The following is a 19808-nucleotide window of genomic DNA, read 5'->3' as shown; positions in this document are numbered from 1 at the left end:
TCTTGCCACTTTATACTATTTACTATATTGTTTAATAACAATAAATTATTCATGATGTGTGAGAATATAGATTTGTTACCAATATTTGCTAAAATGTCATAATTCCTAAAGTCTAAGGAGAAAAAGCCAGTTTTTAAAAAGTTGTTTTGATTCAAAGAAAAAAATTACATGACAAAAGTTTTTTTTAATGGCCTAATCACAATAATATTTAATAAAATGGAAGTAAATGTTGTGAACAGAGTAAATATAGAAAAAAAATACTTAAAGTCCCCACACTTGTCAAGACAAGCACATAGAAAAGCCTTGCACCATCTATATATCATCAGCCTCACATATAGAAATCTCAAGATTCAAAGGTCCTTAAAAATCCAATTGCTCAACCCCATCTAGTAGTTGAACCTCCTGTGCAAGAAAATGTGGTATAGTAGCTAATAAAGTGTAGGCTCTCTGGGCCAGATTTTCTAGTTAAATCCCATCTAGCTTTTCAAGCTACCTCCCAAACAACCCCAGACAAGTTAGATAAACTTTCTGTGCCTTAATGTCCTCATCTATAAAATGGGAGTGATAATAACAGCAGTATAGAACCTACCTCATAGTGTTGTTATGAAAATTAAATAGTAAGTGCTCATTAATTGATGGTGCTGGTGGTAGTAGTGACGGTGGCTGTTACAACTTCCCTGACAAGTAAGTTTTTTTTGCCTCTCCTTAAACATCTCCACTAATTGAACAGTTAGTACCTCTCAAAGCAAACTATTCCATGTTTGGAGAGTTGGCAAACATTCTTATTTATAAGAATAAGAATCCTACTCCTTAAACCCATGGAAACATTTTCATTCCATGGAAATACTAGAACAGTAGCACTTTCAAAACATACACACAGCTATTATAGTACCCTTGTATCTTTTCTTTTTCTAGGTAAAATATCCCTATTTTCTTCATTTCTTCCTCATAAGACATGATTCAGCCTCCTGATCATTCTCCCTTATGTATATTCCAATTTGCTTCTCTATCTCTCTTAAAGAGCAGTACCCTGAACTGAATGTGCTCAATATTGTCTAAACAACAAAGAATTAAGGCACACATTCACCCCCTTAGGGTATATATACTTTAAAGATACAATGCCGTAAGACAGGCAGCTTCATAGATGAAAATATAACTTTTTCATAATGGACAGCAAGAAGAGCTTTAAGGCAGGCTGATCTGATAGTGAATTCTCCAAAACACAAAGCAACATATTATCAAGGTTCACCTATTCACTGATTCATGTGCCTACCAACTCCAGACAGTTACTTTTATCTGGCAATTCATTAGTATTTAAATTATCATATGACATTCAACCTAAATAACGTTATCAGACTAGGTTGAATTGGCTAAGACAAATTTTACCTCGATACCAAGAAATTTAGAAATAGCAAGAGATGGTAATTATAGTTTAAATTTTTCACTTTTGAGTTGAGTGAAAAGTAAAGTCAGGGGATATAAAGTGATTTTTCTAAAGTCACAGAGCAAATTAGTGGCAGAGATGAATATAGGCTTTCTATAAGGTAACATCCTCTCCTCTAAATTGTTTCCTTTAAATAACACCAGGGAAAATACTTCCACTGAATCAAAAGAATGTTTTTGTTGGTTATTTGTTTATTTGTTTGTTGGTTTTTTCTTGTTGTTTTACAATTTAAGGCATTAGGGAAGGGGTATGATTATGCAGAAATTAGACAAGTATAATTGAATGAGTTCTTCCAGAATAACTTTTTATGCATGGAGAATCTCAAATGATTCTATAGAGCTTTTCTTAAGAGGTAACTACTTTACTGTCAAGTTTATCATCCACGTGCTCTCCTCTGTTGCAGTTGTTTTCTTTTGTTCTCCAAGTGAGAGGAACCAGTGCACTTAAAACATTAACCGCATATTTTTTATATCTAATCAGCCAAACAGCTAGTATGCTTTAAGTGATCTGAAAACTATGGTGGAAGCTTAAATTATATGTACATTACAGAATCCAGATATCAGTCCGATCATCAGGAACACATTATGCATAAGCATCATCCAAATAAGAAACAATGAAGAGAACTTTGAGTTAGTGGACAAACTCCAGATATCAGAAGAAAGAAACTGAAGCAAAAGGAGGCAAAGTAAAAAATTTCCCTACCCTCTACCCAGAACAGGAAAAGAGCCTGGAAAATAGAGCCAAGGAACCAGGGACCTGTTTGTATGACACTAGCTCAGTGTTGGTAGGGAAAAGGTATGCTTGTAGTATGACACAAGTAATGTATTGAAATATTGTTTAATCCATTTTCTAGGAAACTTGTCCCTAATTCAAGACAGAAACTGGGGCCATTGCGGGGGAGGAGGATCTACAATCATTCAAGAGTATCACAGTAGCTTCAGTAAAAACAGGATATAAACCTCTTAGAAAAACAGCAAGGTAGTTGGGAGTCATTAGGAAAAGAGGTAATATTGAGACCCCCATAAGCAAATATTGATGTAATATTTACCTACGTTTTGAGTATTTATTTTAAAATGATGAGGCCGGAGTTCCAGAAATAGTTCAGAGTATGCTCTTCATACCTCAAAAATCTTAACATTAAAAAGTCCCAGAGGCCAATCAAGGTCTGTTAAACCCATTTGTTCCTTAATACATATTCTGTTCTATTAACAGTGAAGTCCTTTCATGGCCTAATTTGCCTAGAGAAGAATGACTAGAGAGCAGATTGCTATGTATGTCATATAAGCTGAGCACTCACGGCCACTACGTGAGCATAACAGTCTCCTCTCACTGGGTTCTTGTCCAGTAATGTTCCCTGTTTTGAGAAATCCACCACAAAATCCTTCAAATTTCCTTCTAATATGTGCAATATATACAATGGCTTACCAAGAAACTCTTTGTTATCCAGACATTATTAAATAACATCTCTAGTTCTCTGATTTAGGTTTTTACAGATAGAAATAATACAAATAAAAACAAAATGATTTCTCAGAGGGTGTGTTGCTTATACAACAACTATCTATCTATCTATCTATCTATCTATCTATCTATCTATCTATCTGTCTATCAGCATCTATCATCTATCTACATTTCCAGGAAAAGAAAAGCTAGGCATAAAAATGTCGCCAAATTACCACAAAGCAGGAAGCAGAAGTCTAATTCAGTCATCAGGTACCCCCAATGTCTGGAAGCTGTGCATTGCTCTACCGGAAAGCAACATACAACTTCGAATTAATGGATCAGTTACAATCACAGAAGCCACACTTTCTCTGTCGAGGAGATAGAAGGTGTGAATTTTTATTTTTCTCTCTTAACTTTCAAATACTCAGATGCAGATTGATTCCTTGCCCAACTATGTCATTCCTCATGGATTCAAGAGAACAGTAGCCAAAAGGAGAGCTGAACACTAATCTTACTGTCAATTTCAGAAAGCAAAATAAATAAACTATAATCAACTTCACATACAAAACATACCAATGTGAGAATAAAAATAAAAAAAATGAGAGAAGTCTCTTTGGTAGAAGCATACCGGGTACAAAATAAGTTAATATAACTGAAGGCCAAATATTAACTCTAAATACAACAGCAAAAATTTTCTCAATTTGTTCATGGATTACATTAGCTTAATCCTGACTAACCCAGGGCTTGTGTAAAAAGCTACCAATTTACCCCTGAAACTAACCAAAAAGTTCCTAAATAACAGTAATTACCCAAAATGTTCCAATCTTTGTGTTTCTACATAAATGAATCACTTCTATCATACCACTATAATCTATCTACGCTTGAATGATGGCACATTTCTCCCCAGAAGTTTGATGAACTTGAGAATACTGAATTCTACGTAGTCTCAGTACACTGGCAGTGAAAACAAATCAGAGTTAAATTATAATGACAGCAAAAGTTTACAAAATAATTTTCAATCATTCTATTAAATAATGTTTCCCATTTTCTAGCATGCTAATGAAATATAAAGAAGATAAATGAAATGCATAAATATTCATTTCTAATTTTTACTTGATTGTAAAATTTTATTAGGAAAGGTTTGTAATTTATACTTTGGATTTAAAAATGTAGTTTACAAAGAGCTATATTATTGAACTCAATTTGCATCATGTAGAAAAATAATGCCTAGAGGTCATGGGAACATAGGAATACAAAAATAATATTTAGAAGGTTAATAGTATAAAAAATAAATATGTCATCACATTGAAAGCTATACTAACAAAAAGAATAATAGCTTGAAGTTCTTCTTTAAAAAGGTTACATTTCTCTTAGAAAGCAAGGAAAACTTCTTATTGCAGAGGACAATCAAACAGTGGGATAATTTGCATCTCAAGGTAATTAAGGCACATTCATTAGATGTGTTTAAGAAAAATTAGATATGTTCATGGAAGGAACAGAGTAGGGTCTTTCCTGTTTAATGCAGGTGTTTTGACTCAATAATCAAAGAGAGCCCTTTCAATCTCATCCCATCATTCTGATGGGAGCAGAATTCATTATGTTAGTTACCTTTATGGAAAACAACTCTCTCCAAATTGAAGTAAGAAGGTAGATATGGAGGAGTGAAAATACAATCCCTAAAGAAATATAGTCTCTATCCAAGCATCACCATCTTATTCATGCTGATCTAGAAGGATCTTAAGATTCATATCTCATGCTAATCTTGAAAAGTTCAAATTAGTCATGTAAATGCATGGTATATAATATATACATTATACTTTCTACAACATGTTGCTTAAAAGCATTATAGAAATGTGCCTATTTCATTACTCCACTTATCATATTTCATTATAATGATGTACCCAGATCACCAATGGGCAAGAAAAAAATTCTGAATAAGAAAGTATACATTAATTAGAAACACCTATAGGCTAAAACATTCTTTTGGAGTTCTGTTTTAACTGCTTTGGTGTCCTGAGATCAGCTTTCATTGATTAATTATGATAAGAAGCCTATGATAAGAAGCCTATTAAAAAAAAAACTACTATGTTTAAATGCCATTTGGATCCTTCAAGAAAATAAAAGCTAAGTGAATAGGCCTACTCAATCTAACTGTTCTGCTAGACGAGATCGTACCAGATTTTCTATTAGTAATCAAGGCTTATTTTAAATAATTGTCAAAAGGTGACTTTCCTTAAGTGTCTGGTAATACTATAGAGCCCAAGCTATATTTTGGTCATGAAGGACTATTTGAATATGGACAGTAGACAGGAAAAGTCAAACCACAGAAGAAGCCCTGGCATCACTATGAGGTGTACACTAGCAGCATATTGGTGAAAAAAATGAAAACAAAATATTTATGAGAGATAAAGGTATCACAGAAAAAGAAGCAAATTAGGGGAAAACTGGTTGAATCCCAGAAAAGATAATCCTTATGAACATGAAGGAATGTTGTAAATTTTAAGTGAATGTCAGTGACGGAGTTTCTTAAGAGATTCATGTTATAGTCAGTGCTCTGCAAACTCCAGTTAGTAAGTCTTATACAACCTGAAAAGTTAAATTAAAATAAACATGGCATATTCTGTCTCCTAGAATACAATTTGTATACACAATTATATTACACTGAAAAAAAAGACACCAGGGTCTGATTTTCATTAAACTGCCAAAATACAGAAGAAATGCAAAAAGTCTCTGCACAGATGTAGCAAAGTACTGGATTTTTATATTTTGGCAGGTGTTCGATGTGCAGCCCACATAACCGCACGTTAATGACTAGAGAGTCAATCAGCATGCATATCTGATTCTTCAATGTCCGAGAGGGAAAACGTCATCTATAACAGAGCATGTTAATGTTTCTACTTTTGATAAAAATTTTGATAATATGATAGGTAAGTAAAAAAAAAATTTTCCAAAAAGTATATTTAGAAAGGTGTATTATATCATTAACAATAAGGATAAAATAACTCAAATTTTCATAAACATCAAGGTATTTCCAAGTGGCATACTAGTAATCATTCTGTTTACTTTATAAAACCCACATTTTGGAACCTTTTTTAAAATAGCATTTTTTAATAGTAGGAATGAAACAGTGCACATAACCATGATATGAAAATATAAAGGTGATCGATGTGTTAACATTAGACAACATTAGTTGTCCATTTCGGTACTCATGTCATGCAATAAAATATGGTTTTATTTTTTGGTTCGAATTTTAAGTAAATTTCTCTCATTACATTTCAAAAAAAGACAATACTGGATGCTAATACAGTTTCAAATTTATAGAAAATGGGAAAGTTCCCACAGAGCTTCCTGGAGAATGCTGTTTTATGACACGGGGAAAGATGGACATTTTCACTTGTCACCATAAGTCTAGGTTTGAATTTGACTTAAATTAAATGACCTTCCAACATTCTAAAACAAAGAAGTAGTGACTAAATTTCTCTAAAAGTCTAAACCTTGCTAATTTATGATTTTTTTCCAGTGCTTTGTAGACTAGTAAGGTACCAAAAAGATGCTCATAAACCTTCCCCTAGCTGTTAAGACTATAAAGTAGCTGAGACCAAGTGAACTAATGGGTTTCACTACACTTTCTAAAGTACAATCTCAATAAAAGTGAGGAAATAAATTCCACTTGGGTGCTGCCTGATATCTTAAATGACTAAATCTTACCAAAAACTGGCAACAATTCAAATTTCCAAAATCTTTTAAAAGGCAACGAAATTAGAAATCCTCTACAAGTCTATCACAACACAAAGCATGGCTGAGAAGCATTAAATCCTCACTTAAAATTCCTGGACTATATTATCATGTAATGAAAACAGCTCCATTCCCAGAAATGGTACAAAGTCCACACCACAATTTTTATGACTCCAAGTGAACTACATAAAACTCACCAGAGTTGATTAGCAACTTCATTGGACTGAAAGCAAGAAAGGCAGAGGACAAATTGTTTGCAAGCAAGAAAGTATTGTCCCCAACAGTTATTTATTAAATATCTCAACACTCCTATCATCATTTTATTTCAATTACAATAAAGAATATTACTGACATCTTTTGTTTATAGCAGAAAAATTATTTTAAAAACTTTTCTTGAAGATAAAACACACTTGGGAGAATTTGATTAGGTCTCCAAAATAAGGAGTTCTGATATTCTGGGGCTGGAAGTCTAGCATGGTTATTTCTACTCAATCAGACTAGTAGGTAAAAGCCAGATGCATATAATCCCATTTTGACTTGACGTACGTATCGAAATAAGGATACATATAAGTGCACACATATTCAGATCCCTCTTACAATCTGGTTGCCACTTTTGGATCTTGAAAGAGATACTGTTGGTACCTTGTCCACATCCCCATGGCCTACCCCAGATGTTACCTGCAAATAGTTTCCTCTTAGATAAAAAGTTTCTGTCCTCACATGGGACCATTCTGTCCAGGAGCAAGCCTACCCTTTATTCCCTCCCTGGTCTCAGTAATTTCATTTCCTGTTCATTCCTGACTAAATTTCTGCCCACGTGTTCATTACTTAAAATATTCTCCTCGCCTTCTGTGTGAATTTTGTCTTCTTCAGAATCTATGGGAACTCCTCAAAAGATAACCTCCCTAACTGTTCACTCTTCCACTTATTATCAGACTCTCACCTGCCCTGCAATTATTCTCCTAATAGGTGACTTGTTTCTGGTGTTATCTCTTACAACCCATTCTCTGCTCAGCAGCCAATGTGATCTTTTAAAAACATAAATCAAATCATGTTAGTCTCTTGATTAAAATCTTCCTCTTGCACTTGAAGTGAAGTCCAAACATCTCACTGTAGCCTATGAATACCCCATAGTATTTGTCACCTGCCTGCCTCCTTGATTTTATCTCATACCCGTCTCTTCCCTCACCGATTCCACTGGAGTCACTCTGTTGCTTTCTGTTGCTCAAATACACTAATCAAAAGGCTTTTGCACTTACTATATATTCTAGCTAGGTGTCTTCCCCAATTTTTTGCATATTTGGCTCCTCATTATTCTAATCTCAACTCAAATGTCATCTTTTCAAAAAGACCTTCCCTGGACTGTTTAACGTAGTCATCTCGGTCACATTTTCTTATTCAATTTTCTTCATTGCACTTATTATTGTCTGAAATTGTCTCACTCTGTGAAACTTCTTTATTGTCTGTTATACCACTAAAAATTAAGTTCCATGATAGCAGGGATCTTATCTGTCTTATTCCCAAGAAAGTCCCTGTGCCTGGAACTTAGTAGGTGCTATATACTCAAGCAATCTTTAGTAGATAATCATTACAACACAATATATGCCACTCACTAAACATTACCACAAAATGTTCATCTATGCTTGTTAACATTAAAAAGAATAATACACTATACATTTTTTTCCATAAGAAAATTATGTGAATTTATTCCTGCCTAACAATTCATCCCTAGTGGGAACAAAAACATATTTCAGGGGACAGTGTCAATATTCCTCCACAGAAAAAGGTGCTGCTACACTGGCAGTGATTGTACATAGTGAGGGGCAGTGGATTTTTATTTACACTAACTTTTCAGTCTTTGAATGGATCTTACTAATTAACACAGCACCCTAAATTTAAAAGTGAACATTTTTGTGTCTTATAAGTAATTGTAACCGAAACCAGAGTCTAAAATTTTTTTAATCTCAAATTGGTCTTTGAATGCTGACCTCTAAAGTTTCTATTCTCCTTCTTTGCTTATGCCATAATGAATTCTTGTTTGAAACTGCATGGTCTCATATTTTGTTAGAGTGCCACCTCAAAATAATCAGAATTTTAACACATAAAGATTTTTTTTTCTAATCAGGAAGTATGGATTAGCAGAACTTCTCTGCTTGTCTTTACCCTCTCTTACAGAAAAGGTCCTCTGTGGTCTTGATATTTCAAAGTAAAACCCTTCCTGAACTCAGTAGATAAGAAACTTGTAGTGCCTGCTTCTAACAGTTCTTGAGTGAAGGCCATCACAGAAAGTAAATAACAATGGAAACTGAATAGGTGTTGATACACTTTTTGTTGTTGTTTTCTAGACTTCCTTTTAAATTTTATTTCCCCACAACTATTTTATGGGGTTCAATTATAGTAACAGATATGATCCATTGAGGAAAACTATAAATTTCACTTAACTTCATAATAATTCTTTTGGACTTCATATTTATCTGAAAGTAGAATGAGGTAAAAAATTTATTAAATTTTATTTTAGTCACAGTCCCCCCCAACACACACACACACACACACACACACACACGCACACACGCACGCACGCACGCACGCACACATAATATGTAGGTTTGCAGGATGGCCCAGAAACCTAAAATCCTTCTATTGTTTTTCTTTCCTGAAAGGAAAAAAATGTTTTGTGACGATACTTGCAATATAAGTCATTACAGATCTGATGTTATAGTTGTTACACAGTACACAGTATTGAATCTATCGAATGAAAAGGGAGCACAAAGGGAATTTCCAAATGCAGCTGCTATTTCCCATTTGTTAAATCCTTTTATTATACCGTATAAGTACACAGCTGGGAAATACTATAGAGTGTGAGTTAAAACAAAATATTTTGGCTTCCAGACATTCAGAATACACAAAGGGTCCAGTGGAAAGCAATGCTTAATATCAAAAGAGAGTGAAAGTTTGAAAACATTTTCAGAAAGAATGATTTCTTTTAGACTAATATATAACATATTTATAAATTTAAAACTATTTAATACTATCATAAATTCCACTTAATATAAATTTGGTAAGCACATTATTAATATCCATTTTCGGACGAAATTTTAGATCATAAAATTTTGAGAATAACTCAATGAAGAAATTTGGCACTTGCCAAGACACACAAAATTTTACTTAAAAATATAAGCAAAGTGTTCTCTAAAGAAGTAAAATTTGAACTGCATCATTTCTGCCTCAAACTACATTTTCCAGTTTAGTTATTTTTATCTGTCCATAATTATATTTGGCATAAAAGCAAATATATATCTTGAACCCATCCCTTCTCTCTCGTTTAAATTTTATTTCCCCACAACTATTTTATGGGGTTCAATTATAGTAACAGATATGATCCATTGAGGAAAACTATAAATTTCACTTAACTTCATAATAATTCTTTTGGACTTCATATTTATCTGAAAGTAGAATGAGGTAAAAAATTTATTAAATTTTATTTTAGTCACAGTCCCCCCCAACACACACACACACACACACACACGCACGCACGCACGCACGCACACATAATATGTAGGTTTGCAGGATGGCCCAGAAACCTAAAATCCTTCTATTGTTTTTCTTTCCTGAAAGGAAAAAAATGTTTTGTGACGATACTTGCAATATAAGTCATTACAGATCTGATGTTATAGTTGTTACACAGTACACAGTATTGAATCTATCGAATGAAAAGGGAGCACAAAGGGAATTTCCAAATGCAGCTGCTATTTCCCATTTGTTAAATCCTTTTATTATACCGTATAAGTACACAGCTGGGAAATACTATAGAGTGTGAGTTAAAACAAAATATTTTGGCTTCCAGACATTCAGAATACACAAAGGGTCCAGTGGAAAGCAATGCTTAATATCAAAAGAGAGTGAAAGTTTGAAAACATTTTCAGAAAGAATGATTTCTTTTAGACTAATATATAACATATTTATAAATTTAAAACTATTTAATACTATCATAAATTCCACTTAATATAAATTTGGTAAGCACATTATTAATATCCATTTTCGGACGAAATTTTAGATCATAAAATTTTGAGAATAACTCAATGAAGAAATTTGGCACTTGCCAAGACACACAAAATTTTACTTAAAAATATAAGCAAAGTGTTCTCTAAAGAAGTAAAATTTGAACTGCATTATTTCTGCCTCAAACTACATTTTCCAGTTTAGTTATTTTTATCTGTCCATAATTATATTTGGCATAAAAGCAAATATATATCTTGAACCCATCCCTTCTCTCTATTCTGTCAGCCGCCACACTAATCCAAGTCATTATTATCTCCTACCTGGACTTCTAAAACAGCCTCCCAACAGGTCTTCCTCTTTTCATTCAGTTTCCCTCCCATCCATTCATACTACAGCCAGAATTATCTGTGTGAAATATTCTTAAACCCTTTAATGCCGTCCCATTGCACTTAGAATCAAATCTCACTTCCATAATGTCGTCTGCAGGTCTTTTTGATTATAGCCTCTACCAGTCTCTCCAACCATATCTGATGCTACATTGCATCCTCACTCATTACACTCCAGCCACAAAGACTATCTTGAATTTCGTAAAACTCAGTTGTATTTTTCTCACCTCAAATATTTCATACATGCTATTCTCTCTACTATTTTTACTCTTTCTTCTATTCTATACCTGGCTGGTTCCTATCAACCTCAGGTCGGAGAAGGCATTCCTATCCATCCATTCATAATTAGATTTCTCCCTTTATGTTCTCACATAGCATTCTGTTATATTTGTTCCTAACACATATCACAATTTTAATTATGCATTTATGCATGTATATTTGTTTAATTTCTGTTCTCGCTCCTAGATATAAACTCCATGAAGGCACAATCATGCATGTTTTGTTCACCACTATACAACCAGCACTTAGTAGAATGTTGCACCCAGAGAAGGTGCTACATAAATAATTGTTGAAATAAAAATAAAACATAGCCTGAATACATAGCTTGCCAAAAATCCAGTGACAGTGATTTGATATCTATTTCACCCATGCTATTTTGAAGGTATAAAATGAACCACTCAAGTTCAATCAGAAAACTGACTTCCAGTCTTGCTTTAGTATACTTTCTCTCTTCCTCCTATTCAAGGAAAATAAATCTTCCAGTGGATCCATCTGATTTTATAATGATGATACCCTTCGAACCTAAAATGAATTTAGAAAACTCTTATGTTTCTTCCAATCCTCTACATCTCACCTAATGCTCCAGAGTACTAGTTATGTCTCCAAATCACGTGAAAAAGAAGAGTGTCTGCATCTATAAATTATGAAATCCAGTCTTTGAACTGGTTCTGAGACATTAAGCATATAGCGAGAATTGAAATACATGTTGTTAGTAGTATTTTTATTAAGAAATAAAACTTTATCTATTTGCCCACTTAATATACTTTCCATTAACTTAACCAAAAGTTAAGAAATGTAAAACATGGTCTAAAATTCCTAATCGAATAAAATACATTAAGGTTTTGGTCAGTTCTAGATACTAAAAAAATTGAATACTTTTGCTTAAACTACACAATGTCACTTGCTATGGTTTCTGTTTTGATTATTAAAGATGAAATTTAACACAGGAAAGCTCCCTAATGCACTGCATGTATTTGATGCTGTTGATTCTACCTTTAGGGAAAACTCTTGCAGTCTGATTGTATGATACTCAGGAGCTTTGCATGTCCTTTTGAAATTAATATATAGGCACATAAGTGAGAAAAGCTTTATTATAAATCAAGAATAACCATTAAAATTGACAAATACCTGCATTTCCTCACTGAAGATGTATTCGCCATATGATCTCATCCACATAGACATGTTTGCTTAATACAATTTTTCAATACTAGTACACGGCCACACTTTATTTGATCATATCTATTTTGTGGTATTATCAAGTTCACCACCTTAAATTCAGAGATTCAAAGAATAAGATAACTAAATCTCCTCCACATTAAATTAAATATCTTTTGGGAAAGTGACCTAATAATGGACAAAAATGAAATCACAAACCATTTTCCATTTTTCCCCCTTACTAGTATATTAATAATATATACGGTGGTTGTTTCAGGACCTGAACACAAAAAACTCTAATGATGTATATTTCGAGCTTTCTCTAAAACACCTATATGTAATGACGCATACTAACAAACACTAGTGACAGTAGCCAAAAATTCAAAGCTCACCATTCTTTGCTGAGATGACAGAACGTTGTCCCAGTCAGCATCTTGTTGAATGGTATTGACAAGTGTTGGTAGCTCCTCAGAGTGAGGTTTGTTGTGCATTATGGGGTGCAGAGGCAGATGGGAGGCCACATGTTGATCACTGCCTTCTTCCTTTTCCCTTGAGGTCAAATCTTGGGTCATCGCTTCCTCTCCATCAGCTGCACAGGCAAATGGAGAGGTGGCTTGCTTGGAAGACATTCTTCTGCAGAAGAAGAAAACAGTGTGGATTAAAAAAGCTGTTGATGACAAAAAAAAAAAAAACCTATCCCTTACATTTGACTAATTTAGGAAAAGAGGAAAGTATTCTAACTTCAGAAATGTTTGTGATCTACTCTAAACCATTAAAAAAAAAAACTCTTACCTTATCTATTTCTTCCCTCTTTGCTTTTAAGTCAGCAAAACTCTTCTCAGTAATCGGTGTATATTTTCTCTTACCAATCCATAAATGAAGTTTTTATGAAATAAGTTTGATGATGTATAGTATATGTATGTGTGTATTTTTCCTCCCAGTTCTCCCAACTAGATTATAAGCTTCTTGAGAGTAATTTGGTTGATGGCTATCAATGAAAAAAAAAAAAAAAAACCAGATGAATGAACTGGCAAATGAGCTAGTTTGGAGGATGATTTGAAAGTACAAATATCCAAATTTTGCTTATGCTTTATGTAGGAACAAAAGTCTATATAAGAAAATATAATCAGGAGAGTAAGTAATCTATGATAAAAGTCCTAAGCGAATTTGGTCCAGACTTCTTAGTTTACACCTTGTATTATGAGTGATAAGCCTAACACTGTTTAGTGTCAATGTGATTCTTTTCTAAAGACCTTCAAGCTGTGTCAACTGCTGTAATTTAACTTTTAAGTGACATATTGATTGAGTGGCTGATAACGTTAGATTAGTCTCGAGGCAGTTTTATAACGTTTGAATTTAGCATATGAAATAACTATGCCTCTATTTTATATTAAAAAGTACATACGAGATTCAAAGCATTTACTATGAAAATAGTAAAATTCCTACAATGCATAATAGTTTTAAAACTCTTAAAACAATTACCGAATATTTATCGACTATATTCAGCACAAGGTCCCCATTCCGCGCTTTCATATACAATCGGAAAATTGTGATTATTAAAAGAATTTCAAAACTTTTATAACATCACTTTATCAAGATGATTTTCTTAGCAAAATGTTTAGAAATAAAACCACCAAAAGTTTATAACTTAAAAGAGGTAATTGAGTATTTTTTCTAAAACTTTATGCAATTTTTGTTTTATAGCATCTTTAGCTCTAAAATTGCTGTGTAATGAAAGGAATAAAATCTCCACCTTAATTGCTCTTTAAAATTAATTGATTTCATACCATTTTTTTAAAAAATGCACAAATCAGTTAACATAGGAAACCACATGAGCATTTTTCAAATTAGCAAATCATTAACTTGCTAGTACTGTTTCTACAGACAAATAAATACTGATTAAAGGGTCTAGAAATCTGAGATTAACAGTTAAATTTACAAATCTGTCACATGCTTTCATGAATATTGCAGTGAAGGAAATATCAAGTGCAAAGAAAAATAATTAAGTTAATTCCAATTTAAACAGTAGTTTTTATGTAGCAGCCCATGTTTCACATAGGATTTAACAGCTAATGCTAAATTTCTCACAATTAATGAGGGGGCTCAGATTTAGTATCCTACAGTGAAAAAAATTAATATAAGATCAGCTAATCTAATTATGCACAGTTCTAAATAAAAGTATTACAGGCTTTTGAAGTGCTTTGAAACATATTAAAATGCTGATACCTACTTATAATAATCGCTCTACAAATAATAAAAATTTCATCTATTAGACTCAATACTAGAAATAAAATAGGGAAAACGAAGTACAGAAGAATGTCTATATTTTCTTTGAGAAGAAAGAAATAAAATGTTCTAAAGAGTACTACATCAAAGAATCAGATAAATATATTCTTGACCAATTGTAATCAATACTAACAAACAGACAAATGTGCACACACTTAGGGAAAATGATATTAAAGGATGTTTCTTAGTCTACAGGAATCACTCTGGAGCTTACTTCACTGGCCTCCTAAATACCATAGGAAAACCAGGCAAATTATAACTGTTCTGCAAGTTTATCAAGAGCTTGCCATAAACAACAAGAATGTTTTTATAGTTCAGATAATGACAGTACCAATAATGTAATCATTCATATTAAAAACAAAAGAATGAATTTACTTCTGCTTTTTAAAACAGCTAAATACAATTGAAAGTTATAATCCAAAACTCAGAAGGACTTCAGCTCCCCAACAAACATCCTCTTATTATAAAATGACTTGGCTCCTTCTAATATCAATATCTGTGATTGTTGCTTTAGTAAGAATTAATCTTGACACAAAACACAAAAGTCTCTTAAAAATAATTTCAACTATAAACTGCACCAATGAACAATAGTGCACAATCCTAATTAAACACAACCATGCAGCTGTAAAAATAGACTAAATCTGTCCAAAGCTACGAGTTGAGTTTAAAGGCTGGTTTGTTAGAGTGTTTTCTTAAGGAAGGCTGGGCCCTCAGTCTTAATCAGCCAATAAATTATTTCCTGCAATTACATTAAATAGAAAATTATCTTCAAATGGGGAGTGTTAATTGAAAATCAAAATTCAGAGGGAAGTTTAGAAATTACACGCTGAATACAATTAGTGAGGAAAGGCTTCACCTCTACTTCATCAACAGTCTTCTGGTGATTCCTCCAGTGACCATTCAAGAAAGCTACCTATTTATAACATCACATAATTTGTCTTTTATTTTGCACTCACAAATATAAATGTGTATCAAGGTTGCAAATAAAACAGACTGCCAAAAAAAAGCAATATTAAATCTGACTGTTCATCCTCAGTTCACACCATCGTCAGGGGACAAGGAGAAGGGGAAGGTAGGATGATGCTAGTGAACAAGCAGGGAAGGCATACTCACACTTCAAAATCCCTGCCTTTAGCAAAGGAATTAACATTTTTTGGTTCCAAGAATACTTTTCCATATTACATTTTACTTAAGTTTCGTGTGTTTACTATAGTTTCAAACATGTTGTTAGTAGAGAAAAAAGGTGATTTTGTCGTTTTAGTTAGGTATTGCTCCATTGTGGGCATTTCCTTTTGAAAAAATTGCTGGAGTTGTTTCAGGTTTATTTTTTATTGTTGGTTTTATTGTCGTTTTTGTTTTGGGTAATGGCTTTGTTGTATTTTTAAAAGGAAAGTGTTCCCAAAGCTTTTTAATGCACGGTTTGCCAAATAAGTCTTAGATTTACTACTTGCTAGATTTGACTTACTGAATATTTTTTGCATAATTATTTTATTAAAGAATCTTCAATTTACTGATTGCACTGCGTTCATTTTATTTCTTTACTTTAGCTTTCTCTTTTAAAACATTTTACTAGACCAACTAAACAGTATTCTAGGAGCTGCAAAGATACTTGACCTTTGGTTATGCCTTTACTATAACCACTACACCATGCTACTCTCCTTTAGAAACTCATATATCAAGCATACACTTGTTTTAATGTTTTATAATGTCACGTGGAATGCTTACTTTTACCTTTAATGCTCATATCAATAATTTTACGTTACAAAAAACTTTCACCCCCAGTGTATTAGGACAGTATCTTACTTTAGCTGCTGCCATATATAACTAAAGAAGCAAAAGAATCAAAATCCTTGTGAAATGGTCAATTTTATGTGACTTTACTTTGTTTTATTTTTGCACTATTATAACTTAAAAATCATTCAAATGAATTGTTTTTTTAATTTGTATTTTTTAAAAATCTCCCTAGTTATACCCCCTGAAAACAGGAGTTTATAATGGAAGTGCTGACACAACCCTAACTAAAGCAGCGCAAATGTTGCCGCTATAATACACAAAATCAAGTTCTATTATTCTAAACTATCCTCGCTCATGGGATTTTTCTTTACTGTGCTCCCAGCCAAACTGCTGAAGCATGAAAAATTTAAATGCAATCAAATGCGCCCAATTCTACTTTACTAGAACAAGTGTCTACAGTGGTACAATCTTAAAAGGAGATGCAACAGATTTGTTTGGTGTTTTTTTTAACTGTTTATTTATAATACAGTGCAATGGAGATAAAATAAAAGAGGAAATTACACTCACATGGTACCAGTGTATTGACTACACAGAGTACATTATAATCAGAGAGAAAAACTACATTGTCAACTTATCACATTGGTTAAACAAGATGGTTTTCTGGGGCATAGCTATTATCAAGTAAAACCTCCAAAGAGAATTACATATCTTTAGGACACATAAAACTAAATTCCCATCATGTGTTCCCCGAGTTTGAAATGCCTCTGCCCAGCAGATCAAGTGAATTCTCAGGATGCCAGGACATTGGAAAGAACTTCAGGGCTTAGGACTTTTGGGAATGAGATTGTCAGAGATAAAGTCTCCTGTAATTGATAATGTTTTCTAGGAAGTCAGTAAGAGTGCCTCTAGAAAGATGATAATTATTTTACTCTCAAACCCAGTATGAAATCTCAATGTTTAGGCCATTACAAACCTACTCAAACAGTAAATTTACTTTGTGGCCTTTAACAAGAAATCAAGATAAGCAGGTCTAAGACTTCATAAAATGGTAAGGACTGGATAGCTACACATTAAGTCCTCTGTCTCAGAAAATCATACTTTCTAGAAATTTATACCTTTCTGATTTGATACTGTTATTTTTTTAAAAAAACTTATTTGTATATGTTTAAAAATTGGGATTATTTTAAAACAACTTTCTCATAAAGCATAGCCACTCAAAATTACTTTTTCCCCCTTTACTATTGCTTGAAAAGAATCCATTTCTCAATTATCATTTGGGACTTATGTAACTATCCAAAAGAGCCACTAAATTTATTGGAACAATATTTTTAACCCAATTTTTAAAAATGTTTTCATTACTTCTGATTATCATCAAATCACATTCACTTTCTAGATGTGTTACTTTACTCAAAAGGAGCCCTGTTTTGAACATAAAGCAACATTTTAATAGTTGGTTTACTTAAAGAAAAAATTAAAAATTCAGGCCAACATTCACATTTATTTTTGCAGCTCAGCCCCAGGCTACCAAGGTAGACTTATTTCAGTCAGATAATTCACTGTTAAGGCTGCAATTGATCTGATACTGAAAAATAAACAACTAATTTTCCAAAAATATAATACAGTGCCTCTCATTTTAAGGAGCATGAGTAACAGATATGTTCAGCTGCCAAAATGCACAATACCCAGGAACCCTTACAAAAGATGCCAGTCCACCCAGCCTAGGGCAAAGAATGATTTGAAAACCTTCCTCTACCTCTAATTCCCACATTTAAGGATGGGGGGTGGTGGACAGGCTGTGGGGAGGAACCTCAATTCCAGACATTAAAATGAAGACATCCTTTTTAAAGCTTTTCCTGCTTCATTTACATAAAGGCTGTGGGTTGTTATTGATTCCTTTTGTTTTTTATCCAGCACTACCTTCTCGCTCCCTCAAACTTCCCTAGGCTTTTGCCAGATTTTTCTCTCTCTTCTATCTGTTTAATAAGCAAATGACAAAATTTAGTGAAAAAGAAGGTAACTGCTTTCAGAGCTACCTTGGAGAGTTGTAAATCTATCTTTTAAAGTTTGTAGTGGCTCTTTCAGAATATATATGTAACACACGCAGACATAATATCTGTAAAAAGATAAGACAACTCACTGATTTGAGATAGCTATCAAATCAATAGAGATGAGGCAAATGAAATATGCTTGAGGCTCTTGAAGTATGTCTAAAGAAGTGGGTTAAATTAATGAATTTTGACTTATCTAAGGTTTTTAATTTTTCATACCAAAGCACCAAAATTGTCTCCAAAGGCCTTCTGAGGTTCTTACAAAACAGGGACTACCTGGAACAGATTCTTCTCAAGTCATCAAAGTTTGTGTTTCTAGAGTTTATATTTAGCTGACAATATTGCTGTCACTTTATATAGCTTAAGACTGTTCTTTGGACTAGAGCTCATATGTCTTGGAATGCTTTGACTCATGAATTGTTTCTCCTGATAATGTTACATCACGTAACCACCTCTGTCTAATTGGTTAGTATCTGCTGGAAGAGGCAGGCAACCAGACTAACGACTGCCCTGCCTGACTGACTGCCTATGGAAAACCTGTAATTATTACATGTGTCCCCAAGTATCCAGTTTCATCCCAGGATCACAACAACTTGACTTTATGTAACCTCTACCTATACTTTTTGCCTGACAGAAATAATATTCAATCTTTCTCACAGTTCATGTACCATTAACTTGTTGGGAACTTTGATATGGAAAGCCAGGCCCAAAATACAGAAATAAAATCAGTCACTTAACAATAAGAGCAAAACCAAACAATAGCTACTATAAATATCGACTAATTTAGAGGAATTTAATCAAGCACAATGACTATAGCTCAACTGAAAGACCTCAGTGTGGATTGACTGAAAGAAAGCTGTCTAAAACAATGAGAAGGAATTTATTTATATATGTTCACTTTGAATCTCCTCTTCACATGAAATGAGAACCATAATTGCTAAAGTGAATACCACACATGTCTTTATCAGCTTGAAACCAACCCACTAATAAGGAAGCCCAATTACAGGATATCTTATCCAATTATCAATAAAAATTATAAACTAGAACAATAACTTCACAGAGAGAAAAGGTAGGAAACTGTCACTCCATACTTTTTCATTCTTACCTCTATTTTCACTTTTTAATGTTGCCAAAAAAGAGAAAAATGAAAATTGATACTGTTTAGATTGTTTCAAAAAATGAAGGCTCATACATTTGAGGTCCTCCTTTAGCTAAATAATGCAATCCAGGAATTCCTCTCTTTCGTGTAATGAAATAAGGTATAAATTTCAGGTTCCTAACAAATAAGAGAAAGAAGAGAAA

General features: G+C 33.2%; 1 protein-coding gene across 3 annotated transcripts in view; it reads right to left on the bottom strand.

Moving 5' to 3' along the window:
• SOX6 (SRY-box 6) overlaps window positions 1-19808 on the bottom strand; it is a 394559-nt gene that overhangs the window by 329828 nt on the left and 44923 nt on the right. For all 3 annotated transcript variants that reach the window (XM_025046393.1, XM_025046391.1, XM_025046392.1), the window contains exon 2: window positions 12831-13071. In XM_025046393.1, coding sequence (XP_024902161.1) covers window positions 12831-13067 — 237 coding nt within the window. In that variant the 5' untranslated portion in view covers window positions 13068-13071. The remainder of the gene's footprint in view (window positions 1-12830; window positions 13072-19808) is intronic.

This window comes from Pteropus alecto, unplaced genomic scaffold (assembly GCF_000325575.1).
Source record: "Pteropus alecto unplaced genomic scaffold, ASM32557v1 scaffold120, whole genome shotgun sequence".
Lineage (NCBI taxonomy): Eukaryota > Metazoa > Chordata > Mammalia > Chiroptera > Pteropodidae > Pteropus > Pteropus alecto.
Note: the sequence above shows the minus strand (reverse complement) of the source record. Positions and strands in the feature narration are given on the sequence as shown.